This window comes from Amia ocellicauda, chromosome 1 (genome assembly GCF_036373705.1).
Source record: "Amia ocellicauda isolate fAmiCal2 chromosome 1, fAmiCal2.hap1, whole genome shotgun sequence".
Lineage (NCBI taxonomy): Eukaryota > Metazoa > Chordata > Actinopteri > Amiiformes > Amiidae > Amia > Amia ocellicauda.
In genome coordinates this window covers 2,873,088-2,893,221 of record NC_089850.1, presented here as the reverse complement: position 1 = coordinate 2,893,221, position 20,134 = coordinate 2,873,088, and the positions used below count along the sequence as shown (strand labels likewise).

Below are 20,134 nucleotides of genomic sequence, written 5' to 3'. Positions count from 1 at the left end.
TCATGAGTTGCTAGGAGTATCTAATTAAAGTATTTGTTCTGTTCAATTCTATCATATTTGCAACATTTAACACTTAGTTTAACCATTATCTGTCAAGTTCTTCATGATTGTGGATGTGTCTTTTGATACTTTTCTGAATAGCAAAAAAGAGAGGAACAAAGTACATGAGCAAAGTACACGAGTGTCTACCCCATAGCAGCTTGGGAAATACATTCAGTGGTGCATAAGAATTAATGTCTTATGCATTGATATTAAAAATAGTAATAACTAGGCATGCACTGATACATCGCTTGGTTTTGGGATCGCACCGATATATGGGTAAATTACATTATTGGCTATCAGCTTTTTTGGACAATAATACTTACTAAATGAAGTAATTAATAATAATACTAAAAACTGCTGAATATAATGTTGTGACAGATAAACTTTGAGATGGAAATTTGCTTTGGGATGCAATGTGTGATCTCAATGGCATGTTATTTGGAGTGCAGTCTTTCAGTGTCTGATAAGAATATCAGAACAACTGATTGCAAGCCAAGCGCTGCAAATCTTTGGTGTGGTGGCAACCCAAATAAAGTCTACAACATTACTAATGTAATACATCACCTCAAGACACACTGAATACAGTGACTACTTAAAAGTGGCTAAAGAGATAAAAGAGGCAAAACAGGCAAGAAACTGCATCTAAGCAACTGTCACTTCATGAAGCACTTAAATGATCACAAAATGTAATAAGCAGAAATGCCGGCACTAAAGAAATTAAAAATTGTTTGATGGAATTCATAGATCTAATTTAGCAGCTGTTTTCAATTATTGAACATACCATTTCTCTGAGACTGAGCTGTCAGAGCTGCACAGTGTTGCTTTAAGACAAATATATTGGCAGTAGAAAAACTTTCTACTGGGCAGAATTTAACAAGGCTAGAGGCATTCAATGAGACAGCATAATTTGTTATCTTCAGCAAATGGAAAATGGCTGGTTATTAATAGCTGCTACTGCTATACACATCATTTTTTGTATTTTTAAGTCATATGTGTTTTTACCATCCAGCAATGCTATGATCTGTTAGGCTGAATTTTTCTTAGAAAACATTGACTGCAGACCATTACATAGCACAGTTTTAACAGTAAGCATTTTTAAGCTATTGTCTGCATTTTAATGTTGCTTTCAAATACATTGTGTTCAGAAAATGCAAATGAAAAAAACAAAAAACAAACTCTAAATGTCAAAATGCTTTGCGACGGATCAGTATCTTTTAAGTATTGGCCCAGAAAATCCTTATTGGTACAACCCTAATAATAACAACAACAATCATAATTATAATAGATGTGAAACAGATTTAACAATTTTAACTTACCTCTTCTGACAGCTCACCAAAAACCGAGAGCACGTCTATCAGGAGACTTGCAGTATAGAATGACTTAATCATATTCCTGTTAATAAAAATTATATATATATAAAAAAAACACAATAAAGCCCAGAACACTGTCTGCTGTATTAACCTTTCTTTCTTAAACAAATTCACATACATTTTGCTTTTGCTTTCTTAGAAAGACAAATCGACCTAGGCCAATATGTATAAAATATAAAGCCTACTGGTGCAGAAGTTATAAAAGTGGTTTTATATTACTTTTTTAATATTACGTGCAGAGCAAAAAAGTCATAGTAAGATACCTTTGGGTTATTGAATTGTACATGTATTGTGTTTGAAATGAAGGTGCTGTAATATGTATTTAATCATAGACTGGTTAACTAAAAAATATATAACAGACAAGCACATTCAAAATAATTAAACAGCTTGCAGTGCAAAGAGACAAACAGCCATGCTTGCTAAGTGGGATTAACTGCATTGTCAAACATCAACAACAACAGTTGTGTTCACATGAACTGTTTCCTCCTGAAATAACAGTTACATTTTTTGTTAATTTAAATAATTATTGTTGAAAATTGCTGTTTTTGCATGTATGAGTAGTACATGCCTAAACAAGCTGTGTAAAGTTTTCTGTAGCCCCTTAGTTTCCTTATGAGATAAATGGCATAATGATATACCTGGTCCCTTGGTGCAGTACTTGCCAAATATAGTTCGGTAAAGGTGAATTGCAATTTTATTCTCTGGGAAATTAAACTCTAATTTCCAGTACTTATTTGGCATTAGTAATACTACTTTAGTTAAAAAGTTATATAGGGCTGTTCCGAAGGTTCGAAGGTTCGAAGGTTCGTCTCCAGACCTTTGAAGGTTTTTACAAACCACTTCACAGTAACATTGATTGTTTTCTCTTGTTGATATAAATGGACAGTGTTTAAATACTGAAGCGTGCCACCGCACCCAATAAAGGGTTAATGGGGTGCAGTGGGGAGGAGTGCGGGGAGAGGGGATAAAAGGTGAAGGGAGATGGAAGAACGAGTCAGTGTGTGTTCAGTCCCTGAGACCAGTGTGTGCTGCAGTCATAATAAATAAAACTATTTGTTGTTGCACCCACAATGATGAGTTGGGTCTCCTTGGAAACCCCTGCAAGAGTTACAATACTAATCCACAATTCCGATATTAATAAAATACAAATTAAAGTTAACATGCATACAGTTTATTATGATTAAGGTGCTTAGAAGGTTAACATGTTTCATGCACGTAAAATCAATATAAACCGTGTGCTTGTAATAAATAAATGAAAACATGATTACGTTTTTTTTTTATGGATTACCTGTAAAAAAAAAAAAAAAAAAAAAAAGTAGTAGGATTTTCATTCAAATCTATACACTAGTACAGGGGTAGTCAATTATTTTGAATCAGGGTTCAAATTTATTGGTCAAGGTATAGTCAATGTCCAGACATCAGAGGGAGGGAATCACACCTTCAAATACCCTTTCCAACACACACACTTCCGTGAATTAGTAAGACACCGATCAGCCATAACATAATGACCACCTGCATAATATTGTGTAGTTCCCAAAACAGCCCTGACCCATCGAGGCATGGACTCCACTAGACCTCTGAAGGTGTGCTGTGGTATCTGGCACCAAGACATTAACAGCAGATCCTTTAAGTCCTGTAAGTTGCGAGGTGGGGCCTCCATGGATCGGACTTGTTTGTCCAGCACATCCCACAGATGCTCGATTGGATTGAGATCTGGGGAATTTGGAGGCCAAGTCAACACCTTGAACTTGTGATTCATCAGACCAGGCCACCTTCCTCCATTGCTCTGTGGTGCAGTTCTGATGCTCACGTGCCCATTGTAGGCGCTTTCGGCAGTGGACAGGGGTCAGCATGGGCACCCTGACTGGTCTGCAGCTACGCAGCCCCATACGCAACAAACAAACAATTGTGTTGCACTGTGTGTTCTGACACCTTTCTATCAGAACCAGCATTCACTTTTTCAGCAATTTGAGCTACAGTAGCTCATCTGTTGGATAGGACCACACGGGCCAGCCTTCGCTCCCCATGTGCATCAATGAGCCTTGGTCGCCCATGACCCTGTCGCCGGGTCACCGCTTTTCCTTCCTTGGACCACTTTTGATAGGTACTGACCACTGCAGACCGGTTTAGTACATTAATTTGACAAAAACCAAAAAATAAAATGTTTAAATAAATGTAAATATTAGTATTAACACGGTTTCAGACTACCTTTAATTTTAATGTGTTAAAGATTATTGTAGGCATATAGATAAACATAATATAAACAGGCAGATTTGGACTCAAACATATCTTTGCTTCACAACCATATATCACCAGAGAAAAATCACATATCAACCGACATTAGGCAAAGTAGACGTGGTTTCTGGTGCTTGTCAATCACAGAGATCTAATTCTCTGTAATTGAAACTGGTGAGGATGCACAATTCTCAATTCGTGCACCTGCTAGATATATGCATTTTCATTGGAAATCAGCTGTTTCCACTGCTGATGTATGAGTTTCTAGGTGAATACAGGCTATGGCATTGTGAGCCACCATGGAGGCGAGGTTGAAATACGTCCACACGACAAACAATCCGCAGTTTATATATAGGAATCAGGAAAACAAACTGAATACCTGCTTTTTTTTTGTTGTTGTTTTTTTTACTAGTACAAAGTGACACTCTTGCCCCAGTCCAGAATGTGTACAAAGACGCCCAAACTGGGAATCTGCGAGCAATCAATGAACTAAATAATGTGAACATGAACTCTATATAGGACATCCAATTTTAATACTAGGTTCCACACAATAACAAGCACTGAGTGCAACAAACCACCGTAACGTTACATTAAAAAAATAAAAATAAAAATTCTTGATAATAAGTTAAAATTATTCTCACGGTCCAGTCAAAAGCGTCTGGTGGTCCGGATTTGCCCGCGGTCCACCTATTGACTTCCCCTGCACTAGTAGCTAATATGATGTCATCTGTAAATTATGCAAATGAGCACCAACAAAGCTTCAAACCTTTGTTCGGTAATGTGTTCCGAACCTTCGAAGGTAAAAATGTACCGTTTGGGACCGCCCTAAAGTTATATATATATGCTATTCTTTTTAAAATGGTCATAAGCTTCTAAAACACTTTAATGGATGTATTCATTTATATTAATATATACAAATATAAGTTAATTTCGTCCACTAAATTGTACTCGTCTGTTGAGGTGTATATTAGGAAACACATACCTTGGAAGACCATTTATTATTAAAATCAGGGAACTGCATACAAAGCATATCTTTAAACATATGAACCAACAATGTGAAAATGCATCCCACACTGACAATTGTTTTGTTGTCACAGAAATATTATTTTAATCTTAGCAAACGCATGTGCACTAATGTTGTCCCCACACAGTACCGTACCAGTTAGGTAAGCAGTTTGTGCTAGTACATCTTGTTGGAAATTCAGTCAGGCAAATGTTCAGCTTTGTCAACTCTTACCATCCCTTTAAGACTCTGAGCTAAATTTGCTTTTCATGCAAAACATGGTCATCTCAAAAAGATGGGAGTCATTTATTTAATGTTCAAGCAACTTTATTATTATTACAATTATGTCCTTATTTAACTATTATTTTAATCCCCATTATAATACACATACAGTTTATGTGTATTATAGTAGTTATTAAATATAAATACTAGAAATAAATGGAATTTAATATAATAATTTAATATATTGTGCCACCAATTCAGGGTGGGTTCTTAACTTTGTGTTAAATACAGACCATAAAACATTGTATTCATGTTTGCTTGTAGTGTTACAACTGTGTCTTCTACAGTTCTGCTAAAGGAAAACAATTTATACAGCTATGATATTTATTGACAGATGTCTCATATTATTCACTATACCTAAAAATGTTTTAACCCTTACATTTACTGATACTGGTGTTTTTGATAGAGTGTTGTTTTATCAGCTTACCCTATTTTAGTTTCAAAATATAAAATGTTTCAATATACTTAAAGATGGATACAATCCAAATTATTTACACTGTAATTTCCGGTGACCCCTTTAATTTTAATCCAATTCCTTTTCTGTATTCAAAGATTGCAGGGTCAGCAAAATTTAGCAATCTCACAGTTTGCCTATTGCCATTTACATACATTATGGCCATGACTCTGAGAAATGACCCTGACAAGACCTCAGTCAGTACTTTTCTCCTTCAGAAACATCCTCTTACACAACTGCTCTCTGTTTTCCCGAGATTAACCAGTTCTTTATCGAGTCCACCATTCATTCACTTTACTTTATTTCACCCCATTGAGCAGAACTGAAATCTTGCAATGTATCTTACTACAAAGATATATGTGCATTGTCATCACATCACATTGTGGCTTTCATATCAGAGCTTTACCATTGCTGACACTTTAGTTCAGAAGATGCACAATACCTAACCACGTGTTTCACTTTATCAGTCCATGAATCTGATTTGTTATTAAATACCACTAATTGCACAGAAGACCTCCCTGGTGTTCTTATATTAGTGCAAATGAATTCATAAGGCCCTGTTTTTTTTTTTTTCTTTCTCCAATTGGATCTCTCTAATCTATACAGTGAGGGAAAAAAGTATTGATCCCCTGCTGATTTTGTACGTTTGCCCACTGACAAAGAAATGATCAGTCTATAATTTTAATGGTAGGTGTATTTTAACAGTGATAGACAGAAAAACAACAAAAAAATCCAGAAAAACACATTTCAAAAAAGTTATAAATTGATTTGCATGTTAATGAGGGAAATAAGTATTTGATCCCCTATCAATCAGCAAGATTTCTGGCTCCCAGGTGTCTTTTATACAGGTAACGAGCTGTTACCTGTATAAAAGATACATGTCCATAGAAGCAATCAATCAATCAGATTCCAAACTCTCCACCATGGCCAAGACCAAAGAGCTGTCCAAGGATGTCAGGGACAAGATTGTAGACCTACACAATGCTGGAATGTGCTACAAGACCATCACCAAGCAGCTTGGTGAGAAGGTGACAACAGTTGGTGCGATTATTCGCAAATGGAAGAAACACAAAATAACTGTCAGTCTCCCTCAGTCTGGGGCTCCATGCAAGATCTCACCTCGTGGAGTTTCAATGATCATGAGAACGGTGAGGAATCAGCCCAGAACTACACAGGAGGATCTTGTTAATGATCTCAAGGCAGCTGGGACCATAGTCACCAAGAAAACAATTAATAACACACTACACCGTGAAGGACTGAAATCCTGCAGCGCCCGCAAGGTCCCCCTGCTCAAGAAAGCACATGTACAGGCCCGTCTGAAGTTTGCCAATGAACATCTGAATGATTCAGAGGAGAACTGGGTTGTGTTGTGGTCAGATGAGACCAAAATCGAGCTCTTTGGCATCAACTCAACTCGCTGTGTTTGGAGGAGGAGGAATGCTGCCTATGACCCCAAGAACACCATCCCCACCGTCAAACATGGAGGTGGAAACATTATGCTTTGGGGGTGTTTTTCTGCTAAGGGGACAGGACAACTGCACTGCATCAAAGGGACGATGGACGGGGCCATGTACCGTCAAATCTTGGGTGAGAACCTCCTTCCCACAGCCAGGGCATTGAAAATGGGTCGTGGATGGGTATTCCAGCATGACAATGACCCAAAACACACAGCCAAGGCAACAAAGGAGTGGCTCAAGAAGAAGCACATTAAGGTCCTGGAGTGGCCTAGCCAGTCTCCAGACCTTAATCCCATAGAAAATCTGTGGAGGGAGTTGAAGGTTCGAGTTGCCAAACGTCAGCCTCGAAACCTTAATGACTTGGAGAGGATCTGCAAAGAGGAGTGGGACAAAATCCCTCCTGAGATGTGTGCAAACCTGGTGGCCAACTACAAGAAACATCTGACCTCTGTGATTGCCAACAAGGTTATTGCCACCAAGTACTAAGTCGAAGGGGTCAAATACTTATTTCCCTCATTAACATGCAAATCAATTTATAACTTTTTTGAAATGAGTTTTTCTTGATTTTTTTGTTGTTATTTTGTCTATCACTGTTAAAATACACCTACCATTAAAATTATAGAATGATAATTTCCTTGTCAGTGGGCAAACGTACAAAATCAGCAGGGGATCAAGTACTTTTTTCCCCTCACTGTATGTCTAGTGCCAATTGAACATTAACGGTAAACAGCTAAACAATTATTGGCACACATTCATAAAAAAGTTACTAACAAGGACAATCAGTTTTTTTTATTTGTAGTTTTCTAGTGCCAAAAACTATCTTCAACAGAGGTCCGCCATAGAAGGGGCCACAGGAATAAGTGCACCAGTTATTGGCTTTTCTTATTTTTAAGCAAGACATTTTTTTTTGCCAGTTTAGAAAGACACAGTTGTAACTACTCATTAGACAGATAAGGCTCAAATGCAAGAAAATAAAACAAGCAAGAATTATACATTTTCAAATGTAGACTAAAAGTTGCATATAGTCTTACTTGTGAAACCTCCCTGCTCGATCTTCGTTGTCTGCATAATAGAACATTTTTAAAGCGTAGTTTTCAATGTGGGCATTGCCGACGACCTCCTGAGTGATGGACTCATTCTCATGTAACTCCTTCTTCATCTGAAATTATATGCAAGACCAAAATTGTAATTAGAGGTAATATTAACACATCACATTTTATTGTAACTTCTAGTTACATACCCTGAGGTACATCTTAATTTACAACATATATTATTTTGTTTACAAGCAGAAAAACCCTACAGATATTGAGAAAATAAACAATGGATAAATAATTCACCAATGACCCGATATACAAACTGCGGAATTTCCATAAAAAACGTGTGCCGCACCAAAAATATGCAACCTGGCCAAAAAAGGAGAGATCAAATCACAAACCCAAATGGATGACTCCACAGAGCGCTGTTATTCCCACTGTTTGAGCACAGTTTTGTGCAGTTATTTGATGAATGCGCCATGTAAATATCATGCACACTGCAGGGCACTCAAGTCTGGACACATCCCAAATGCATACCTCTTCGGTAATATATTGGTGCACAACTGTATGCCATTGACCTGATAGGGCAAACAACGAGGCTCATACGCGCAGTATAAACACAATATCATGGATGTAGTAGTAATAAATATTACCCAATACTCATAATTGTCCGTATGTATGTAGGTCGTCACAGACTCAGTCTTATTATGTACTGCTGCTGTGTGTATAAAACAGGTGAGTAGCACCTGCTGCAGTGATGTGTAGCTGCCAAATCCTTTTTGATTTCCATAAGTAACCTTGTTTTTATCTTTTGAAAATACAGTTCCTACATTGCACAAAGGCGGAGATTGGTTTGTTTATTTTACTTAAGCATTGTTATTAAATTCAGTGCATATTTGGATGTCCAATTATTATTATTATTAAGTTATTGTTTTTGATATCTTACATTTAGTTTGGTTGAATTTGATTAATGATCCACTAACTGGATATCAATGAGTTAATTTTCCTTGCTTTGTCGTTACATTTGCTATGAGTTAACGTTCCCTGAACAGTGTTATTGAAACGCAATTATAATTAAGAGAAACTGTGTAAAAGCCTTATTAATCACCTTATAATTATTTGTTCTACTCTGATACCGTTTAACTTTAGGAATATATATAATTTAAAAAAATATATATATACACACATACATATACATACATCCTTTTCAGGAACTGAACCCACAATGCCAGGCTCGCAGTGCTGTTCTTTAACCATTGTGCCAACGGAGATTAGAAACTAAGCGAGAAACCCGTTATAAGTAGCCAATGGAACCTTATCAAAAGCTTTCTGAAGATCTAAGTATATCATATCATATGGTAACTATGGTGAGTTGCAGGTGCCTGCAATATAAAAAAAATCACTCATTCACCCAGTTGACAAGAGAAAAGGACTCTCCTGTTTAGTATAACCGTTTGTATCGCAATGAGCATGGAGAAAATAAAACAACTGAGAATTGTCTGAGGAGGTCAGACAAGATTGTAGACAAGCATGGACGTGGCCACAAGAGAAAACTTGATGGAAAATTACACTGAAGGATTGTTCAAATGATGGAGAAAGCACCTTGATCAACTGCCACACAGATTCTAGCTGCCCTTCAGACACAAGGTACAACAGTTTCAACTTGCAACATCCGTCGCCAACTCAATGAAAGAGGGTTATATGGTAGGAGACCCAGGAGCAGCCCACTGCTGAGAGAGAGACAAAACACACCTGAACATGACAAAATCCTTCTGGGAGATTGTCCTGTGGACAGATGACACCAAATTAGAGCTTTTTGGTAAAGCACACCATCGCTATGTTTACAGAAAACAAAATAACAAAATGACAAAATGAAGACCTAAAAAAAAAAAAAAAAAAAAAAATTCCCTACCGTCAAACATGGAGGAGGTTCAGTAATGTTTTGGGGTTGCCTTGCTGCCTCTGGCACTGGGTGCCTTGAACATGTGCATGGCATTTTGAAATCAGGAGAATACCATGTAATTTTGGAGCACAATATCCATAATAACCAGTGTCAGTTGGGAGAAGGCACCCTTCAAATCTGGGATAACTGGACCAGTTTGCACAAGAAGAATGGACCAAATTGCCAGTACAGAGCTCATCGATGGATACAGAAAGCACCTGATTGCAGTTATTTTAACCAAAGACTGTGCTACCAAATATTAAGTCTAGTGTGTGAATAATTTTGTCACTGCCATTTCTGTTTATTTTCTGATTTAAATGGATATATTAAGTTCTGAATCAAAAAGAAAGGTTCTGTAATATTTACAGTGAAATAAAGAATTGTGTAGACCAAATACTTGGTATTTTCAATAAATGGTAAATTTCAACTTATTTTTAGGGACAATTGTGAGTTATTTGAAAAAAGTGCAAGGGTGCCAATATTGTTAGCCATAACTGTACGTGGTGTTTCCACCATCCACTGCATTTAAATAAATAAATAAGCCCACTCTCCCATTCTTTCATGCAAATCTCCTAGAATTTAAACTATTTACTCATTTGTATTAAAAATAAAGAAATAAAATCAGCAGCCTTGATGAAGCAACTCTGCTAAGAAGTGTATTGACTTGCTAAATTACAGAGCATGAGGTAGGTCTTGTACAAAATTGATTTAGTCATACGCTGCAATCTCGTGGATCATTCTGTGCAGAAGCAAACCAATTAAGCCATGTTTTCATAGACATCTTTCTGAGAAGATCATTGTTACGTTAGTAGGAGGCTGCACAGAGTCTAAAATTCGCAGATATGAATAGCAACTGTAGTGAAAACAACAACGGAGAGTGTTTTTGCGTATTCTGAAAAATAATACACAATTTGAAATACAAAATACAAAAAATATATATCAAATTAACACCTGCGCGATGTAGAAGTACCCCAACATTTAGGCACCTGCAAAAAGTAATTTTTACACACAAAGAAATAAACAAATAAGCCAAATTGAGCATGGAACTGCCCAATCTGGCAACCCTGTCTCTCCCACAATCTCCTACTCACATTGGATTTGGAGTTTCATTTTAGCAGAGATGATACACTAATTAATTAATAGAATTGCACTGTAACACAAAACATGCATCAGAAGCTTAAATAACACAATTGACTATATTATACAGAAAAAATATATGTAGCATTACCGGTTTGTTTAGTCAACATTTAAATGTATGACTTAGTTGAGTTTATTATTATTATTATTTTTATTAAGTTCAAAAGCAATCAGTCTCATAAAAAACTAGAAAATTTGTTTAGGTCTCTGTGCTTACACAATTACAATCTTTTCTATCTATCAATCAAAATGGACTGCAATGGTGAGGAAAAGACAGTATCTAAAAAAGTATTGCATACAAAATTGTCTGAAATATCTAGACACTTAAAATCTTCTAAACTGACTGATACCTCACTTCATACACTAACTTAATGGGGCTCATATATTGTGTCTAATGGTTTGAAGGGCCATAACCCAAAAACGTGCTTCAGCATGCTGGCTCACTGTGACAGATTAAGGCTCTCTCTAAGATGTTACAGTCTACTAGAAAGCTTCAAGTTTCCTTGTAAAATCAGTAAAGCAAATAATACTGGTTACATTTCAGCAGGTGGACTCAAGACTCCTGAAAGGAGTTACTGTTCACAATTTAATGAAATTTCAGGCTATCCTTAAAAAAAGCAAAACACTACACAGTACATCACTTGTGTTTAGCAGTAAAAAAAAATGTAGGCCTAAACTAACTTTGCAGGAAATGTGCTTTTTTTTACGGATAAAACATGTACAGATAGAACATGTTACTCAAACCTTTAATTGAATTATAACAATCATGTAACACCCATTTTTTTCCCTTGTTAATACAACCTTCGTAGACTGCTTTCTCTTTAATCATTTTTCATCTAACAAACTTTTTGTAAAATGGCCTCCTGTGGCCATACAGAATGTTTTCCGTGCATGTGTACTGAATGATTGGTGTTTATAGACATTGTTCTCATTCTGCTCTTTGACATTTTGTTATGTTACTCTTTGAATAAACAATTGTATTATATAGAATAATATTGTAAATTTAGTAGTGCTATTGATTTTACTATACTAGTGAAACAAAAGTAAGGAAAGACCCTGTTGATGCTCTTACACACTATAGACTAACAATGATATATTGTTTACCATTGGTGATCAGAATAAAACTGCATAACAATACCAGACACATATAAAAGTGTAATGAGAACTGTTTCTTAAACAATACATCGAAAGAATATTGTATACCATGCATGTCTGATGAGTTTTCATTTAATCCAAATATTCATCACATTCTGGGCAAACATATTTGCATAACATTTAGGATAGGACTAGTTCTAAATATCAACTTCAATGTCTGAGACCCCATTCAAATATGAGATTTAGGTCGGCCCAGGGCTGCTGTGAATGGGGTCATAGTTTTAAGGCGGCCCTGGGCCGTGTTAAAACTAGTCCAGCTTTTTGACCCGGCCTAAACCTTTTTTGGTGGCCGAAAGGCGACCTAAATGTGAATATGAATGTGACGGGCCCAAACAAGACAAGATAAACAGTATTTTCTCTAATATCGATCTATAGCCTTAAATGTACCGATACATTTTGCTAGCTCACATGTTTATATATAAATATAAAAGTATAGGCTAAGTAATGAGTTATAATGTAAATAGTTCAAACTACTCAGTCAATAAAAATAAAAGTGTGTGTAGCTGGTAAACTTGCTATTGTTTTTTCTTCTTCTACTATGTATGATTGAAGTCTGAAATTTAACAGTAATGCAATTTTCAGGTGTAAAATGCATTGTGAAATTATGAACGGGACCATTTAACTGTATTCTCTTATCCGAATCTTGCATTAAAACAATATAAATTTAACTGAAGCAGTTTTCCATTCAAATCAATGCATTTTAAAACAAGACCAGCTGTTTTTGAGCTGAGCAGTACAATTACTTTGTAATTACTTTGGCTTTGGAGGTAACTGGGACGATGCAGAAATTAAAGCACTGTTTACAATGTGGATGGAAGATAAAGTTAAAAAAGATAACCAAAGGAAGTGTATGAGCGCTGCTGTCTATGAGGATATAACTATAGAAGCGCACAGAAGGCTTCTTTTGATGGCTATCAATCACTCGCCCGACCAAGTTAAAAGGAACATAAAAATGCAAAATTCAGACTTTTAAAATGGCAGTGGAGTCCAGAGAAAAGGCTGCACGTTTTGCTGAGGAACTCAGAAGAAATACTGAGCAGCAGCTTGGATTGCATGGGACATATCGAACTGCAGCAAAAAGCACAGTACTTTTGAAGTACTACTACTGTAATATACTATATGTACTGTGTGTGTGTGTGTGTGTGTTTATGTATGTATGTATGTAATACACATTTTCAGATTATAAATCTTAATAGGCTACTGATAACTAATGCATACGATTTCTTGTGATTTCATGTAGATGTCCTACTAAATGTGCTTCGCTTTCGGGTGAATTGTATAGCAACACTTTTAGACTTGCAAAACCGAAGACAGACATTTGAAAAGGGAAATATATTAATTCGATTCCCCATTGAACCAGCATTTTTTTTTTTATTATATTAGAAAGCTTCGGCTGCAAAGGGTTAAGATTACTTTCAACGAAAATATAGAACCGATCAATAGCCTATATATATATATATATATATCAATATTAATAAGTTGTGATTATAAATACATCGCATACACCTTTTAGCAGACCAAATGTAATGCGTAACTGGTTTGTTTGAGCAAATTTGTTTCATTCCTGGCATGCATTTCGTTTAGACCTCCTTTTCAGTTGCATATGTGAATGCACTCAGGCCTCCTAAAACCTCAACTGTGAACGGGGTCAGAAAAAAGGCGGACTAAATAAGTGTGAACGGGGTCTGAGTGTTAAAACAAAATACATAGTTGTATAGGATATATCTGGATTTACACAACTTAGGCAAATAATATGCCAACTGCAAATACTGTTTTCTTCAATTTATTCTGGATAACTTTTTTAAACTCCACTACTGTACACAAGGTAATGATTGTAACTTGCTAATCATTAAAATAATTAAAGCTTAACAAGGACAGAGGTTTTTAAACCTAATTTGACATGGGATGCTAGGGATGCTAGGGATGCACTGATATGAAAATACCGATATCCAATATTCATAGAACAAGATCAGCAGATAATGATATTTTCCTATTATGTATTTACTTATAGCATGCCCCCAGGTCAGTGGGGGTGAGCGCTTGTGTTCATATAGTTTTTTTGACGTTCAAGCATTTGTTGTTGTTGTTTTTTTGGTTTTTTTTAATACAGCAGCAGGAAACCCTGAAACATTATGTTTAAGGTATGGGCAGATGTAATTCATTTTTAATAAATATTTAGAGATATATTTAAATGAAAGGCAATAAAGTCAAGCATAAAAAAAGGTCTGACCCCAGCCTGAAGCTAGCATGCTAAAAACAAATAAAGCATTTATAAGTTTTCAACAAAAAGGCAAAGCCCATTACACCGTTGTTGTTTTTTTCGTTTTTTTGTCCTTTTAAAAAATTCTAATCAAAACATTTTCTGGCTGTTCAGGAAATGCATGGTGGGAACAGCTTTTAAAAGTCTAATTTTATCACCTGTGCACTGATGCTTTGTAATTGCATACTAGCTGGCAAACATTTGTATGGTTTCAGTTGTAGTAACTAGGCTAAAGATCAACAGAAAATCTTTTTAAATAATACCTGTTAGTCCCAATAAATGAAATCAATATAATGAGTTATCAGGATCAAAAAAATGTATGCTGTAGTGAACAAATTGTGATTTTTATCACAAAAGGATACAGAGCACCTATAATTGATTTTACTATAGTAGAATGAAACACCAGCAAAAGGACTCCCCCTCATTCAAAACACAATAGTGAGGATACTGCCAGACTAACACTAGCTCTTTGATCATCAGAAGGTCATACAGGTTACATTTCTTGTTTAATATGAATTTGCCATGTTTATGCTTTCTGTACTGAAGGGTCATATTTTTATAACATGAAAAATCAAATTGTGCTAATTAACCCTCAAATGCCTTTCCACTATGTAAGAAAACAGCCAAGTGCTTAAACGCCATTGTGTGTCAGCACAAAATCTTCAAAAGGCTTTTCTATAAATGGTATACTAACATTATTAAAGAAGGCAAAACTTGGAATGAGGAGCATTGTCACAAGGTCTAAGGGTCTTCTTAGGTTTTCTTTGTTGATAAAATATGAAGTGGAATGATGCATGGAATGATGTTAAGAGAAGAGCAAAAAACATAAAATGCCATTAACCAAAGATAAAACATAACCAGATGAATTACTGAAATAACTGACATTAAATGACACCATTAATATATGTGTGTGTGTTTGTTTTAAAACTTTGTTATTACTATTGACACAAACAGAGTAAAGAATGAACCAGGTGTTTAACTCTGAAGGTGCTACTGGGCCCATGGAGGTGTGCCTTGTGAGGACTAGATGGCTGATAATCATTGGTAGATTCCACCCTCACATTTGCTGTACAGATTTGTATTGGTCAATTTTACTTAATAATAAACTGTGCTGACCAATACCAGAGAGGTTTGGTGTCAATATTGTATTGGTCCTAGTCGAGAGGTGTGAAATGTCAGATTTAGTGTGTGTTTTTAAGATACTCTTACAAGGAGTGTTTTGAAGATTTTACATCTCCAAGACCAATAAAACTATTAATTGGGCAAAACCTCTAAAGCAGGGGTTCCCAAAGTGCGGCCCTCGAGGACGTTTGGTGCAGCCCTCCAAAGCCAACCTTCAATCCCCCCTTTTCTGAAGCTTTTCTTTATTTTTACACTTCATGACAATATTGTTACAAATTGCACATGTAATTTGGGGAAAAAAATAATAATAATAAAGTTGGGGGGGGAGGGTGCATCAACCTGGGGCCGGATTAAATCAAAACTTTGACCCATCTGCTAATAGAAAACTACAGAACTGTACTCAGTTGCGGCTTCATTTTTAATAAGATGACACTTTCTTCTAATCATAAATGTAACCGCTATGATGAACAGGTTTGTAGTTTGCTATTAGTCAAAGTTTTGATTTAATCCTGCCCCTGGTCAGAATGTGGAAGGGGATGCGTGGCCTAAAACGTTTGTGAACAGTGATGACAAATTTGGAAGAGGAAGATGGAAAGGGGGATTAAGAGTAGATGTTAAAGGAATTGACAGTACAGACGAAGATGTTCCTTTAATTCATGTGGTCAACAAAAATCTCAGTCCTGAGTCCTAATTTTGGACCCAAATTACTGAATTACCAGAACAGATAACCGATAACAGCTAACATTAAGAAATTATTTTGGATTTTGAGGGCAAGCACATTTGTGATGTGGTTCTGATGAGCTTGTAGATATTTGCACTACATCCAAATTGATTATATATTTTAAATTGTTTGTATACATCTGTGATTTTTGTTGTATTTTAAATAGAACATGCTTGGGATTTTTGTAATTTTTTATCTGCATGGTTGATTTTGAAAATAACAAGTGGTATTAACAAAAACTTTATTTGCTAATACACATTATATACACACTATATTAATTTGAAAAATAAAAAAAAAAATCAACCCTGACATATAGGTTTCATATTATTTGTATCTTTTTAATTTAAATTTCAGTAATTTGCTGCATGATAGTATTGACCAGCACTCTCATTTGTGTGGGACAGCTATAGTCCTGAAGCATATTGCTGTAACATTAGTAATCTGGGGGTTAAATACCATTGAAATCAGTTGATACGGTCACAGGACTGGGGAAGGACTGCCTCAGATTATTACAATAAATTATTTATTCAGTCTAAAATTCTGAGGTGCCTGTGTTATTATTTAGTTGTATTATTTAGTTATTATTCTTATTATTTCTTAGCTGTTTTACCAAATTAGATTTCCAGGTGCCTCCATAATTTGGACACTTCAAATGTTTTCAGCTATTATTCAATTATTATTCAACACTTTTTATACACTTTAAACTGTACTTCAAGCACCCATGTAGACTACAAGCACACATTTTAAAGTATACAGAAGAGTAAGCCTCTGCCCAGATGTAGATGGAATCGAACTTGTGGAAAATAAAAGTGGAATTGATTTTGAAAAGCATAATACATAAGTATTCTTGGAACATGTAGATTGAAGCTGAACATAATATACTAAAACATACACTTTTTCCAACTTAAGTAAATATTTTAACTGTGGTTGGAATTCCCAAGTACCACAAATTCTTGAGATTCTGTCCCTTTAACAGTTAGCACCTGACATAAGGCACCAAGTTTTTAAATAGCGTTAAAGTTGTATAACAAGTTGCAATAATAATACAAATCTACAACATTATACTCTTCATAAGCTTTAAAAGCACATCACTGTTGTTCTTTAAATATACTGTCATTTGCATTATATTTTCTTTATTATTTTGAATGTGTTAGACTTTACGGTTAAAGTCTCATGAAATTGACCTGGTTGACCAAGCTATTCAATGTTTTTGTGTAACTGGGTTATATAGCATAAATTGCTGTCAATCGTTTTACTTTAGGTACATTATTATTATTATTATCATAATTATTATTACTATTATTATTATTATTATTATTTAAGTGTTCAGGTGCTTTCCTGTGTTTCAATTCCTAATCTTAAGTTAGCAGAAAAGAAGAAAAAGATTAGATCTATAGTAAACAAACTACAGGTACAGTTGCCTCCAGAATTACTCACATCCTTCATAGACTACAGTGGGTTTTAGCAATTATTCATACCCTAAACATTCAAATCCAATTAATTTTGGGCTGATTTGTTTTCAGATATCTAACACTGATTGTCACTTTTATTTATTTAAAATATATTCAATATTTGAATGAATTTGAATGAATTTCATTATCTTATGAAATAACATTAAATGCCTTAGGAAAAAATATTGATATATTTTCAAAACATGAACAGTACTTATTGATGCTAACTAATGCATAAGGGGTATTAGTAATGCATTTGTAAGTCATTAACAGTGAAAACCATGTAATTATTATTTAGGGTTTTTTTCCATGTCTCTACCTGATTAGTTTGTTAAGCCTACTGCATTTTCTTTGTAGTCCTACCAATAAATACCTTTGCAATATGTATGTTGAGCAGTACATTAAAGTACACTTACATTTAACTTAGCATACCCTACACAATTAGTTAAAAGCATTAGGCTAGGCTAGGCCACTCCAGGACCTTAATGTGCTTCTTCTTGAGCCACTCCTTTGTTGCCTTGGCTGTGTGTCATTGTCATGCTGGAATACCCATCCATGACCCATTTTCAATGCCCTGGCTGAGGGAAGGAGGTTCTCACCCAAGATTTGACGGTAGATGGCCCCGTCCATCGTCCCTTTGATGCGGTGCAGTTGTCCTGTCCCCTTAGCAGAAAAACACCCCCCATGTTTGACGGTGGGGATGGTGTTCTTGGGGTCATAGGCAGCATTCCTCCTCCTTCAAACATGGCGAGTTGAGTTGATGCCAAAGAGCTCGATTTTGGTCTCATCTGACCACAACACTTTCACCCAGTTCTCCTCTGAATCATTCAGATGTTCATTGGCAAACTTCAGACGGGCCTGTACATGTGCTTTCTTGAGCAGGGGGACCTTGCGGGCGCTGCAGGATTTCAGTCCTTCATGGCGTAGTGTGTTACCAATTGTTTTCTTGGTGACTATGGTCCCAGCTGCCTTGAGATCATTAACAAGATCCTCCCGTGTAGTTCTGGGCTGATTCCTCACCGTTCTCATGATCATTGAAACTCCACGATGTGAGATCTTCCATTTGCGAATAATCGCACCAACTGTTGTCACCTTCTCACCAAGCTGCTTGGCGATGGTCTTGTAGCCCATTCCAGCCTTGTGTAGGTCTACAATCTTGTCCCTGACATCCTTGGACAGCTCTTTGGTCTTGGCCATGGTGGAGAGTTTGGAATCTGATTGATTGATTGCTTCTGTGGACAGGTGTCTTTTATACAGGTAACGAGCTGAGATTAGGAGCACTCCCTTTAAGAGAGTGCTCCTAATCTCAGCTCGTTACCTGTATAAAAGACACCTGGGAGCCAGAAATCTTGCTGATTGATAGGGGATCAAATACGTATTTCCCTCATTAACATGCAAATCAATTTATAACTTTTTTGAAATGCATTTTACTGGATTTTTATGTTGTTATTCTGTCTCTCACTGTTAAAATACAACTACCATTAAAATTATAGAGTGATCATTTCTTTGTCAGTGGGCAAACGTACAAAATCAGCAGGGGATCAAATACTTTTTTCCCCTCACTGTAATTGACCTTTGAACGATAAAAGAAAGGTCTAAGTTCAAACATAATTTTTTTAAAAGAACACATTTCGGCCCCTATGAAATGATTCATAATGACTGTGATGGATTTTGCTAATTGTAACCCTAAAATGGAAGAAAATCTGATTTGACCTTAAAGGAGAGGTCAGAGGTCAAGTTAAAAGTCATGCATGGATAGAGCCCATATGGTTTCCTATACATGTTCTATAGTGACCATCATCATATATGCCACCCATAAGGAGTTATAAGCCTTCAAAAGTCGAGATGTTTTTTGGCGATATCCCATGATCCATAGCTCCGATTGAGAAACGGATAGCAATTTTGCACACTTAATACAGTTTCCTATCTATGCTCAATAGTAACATGACTGATAAAAGCATCCTTAATGGAGTAATGAGATGTTCAATATCTGAGAACACTTTCTAACATTGCCAACCTGCCGTATCTGGCCCAGAGAAGGTTAAAGGTCAGAAGTAATGACATGATCAGAAAGGAAATCTATGATTTCCTATTAGTGCTCAATTGTAATTATTGTGCTAAACGTAACCTATCAATAGTTATTAGCTGTTGAATGTTTTGGGGTCATAGAGGACCTCAGCAGAATCTGGATGACCAATAGGTGAAGTGAATAACACTGATAATCTCGTTATCATGGCACCTGTCAGTGGGTGGGATATATTAGGCAGCAAGTGAACATTTTGTTTTCAAAGTTGATGTGTTAGAAGCAGGAAAAATGGGCAAGCGTTAGGGTCTGAGCAACTTTGACAAGGGCCAAATTGTGATGGCTAGAGGACTGGGTCAGAGCATCTCCAAAACTGCAGCTCTTGTGGGGTGTTCCCGGTCTGCAGAGGTCAGTGCCTATCAAAAGTGGTCCAAGGAAGGTAAAGC

At 36.1% G+C, this 20,134-nt stretch overlaps 1 protein-coding gene across 1 annotated transcript in view; it reads right to left on the bottom strand.

Moving 5' to 3' along the window:
- Window positions 1-20,134, bottom strand: part of vta1 (vesicle (multivesicular body) trafficking 1) — a 61,021-nt gene that overhangs the window by 18,565 nt on the left and 22,322 nt on the right. Inside the window, exons 3-4 of the mRNA XM_066701651.1 lie at window positions 7,875-8,002; window positions 1,359-1,434 (exon numbers count right to left, since the gene is read on the bottom strand). Coding sequence (XP_066557748.1) covers window positions 1,359-1,434; window positions 7,875-8,002 — 204 coding nt within the window. The remainder of the gene's footprint in view (window positions 1-1,358; window positions 1,435-7,874; window positions 8,003-20,134) is intronic.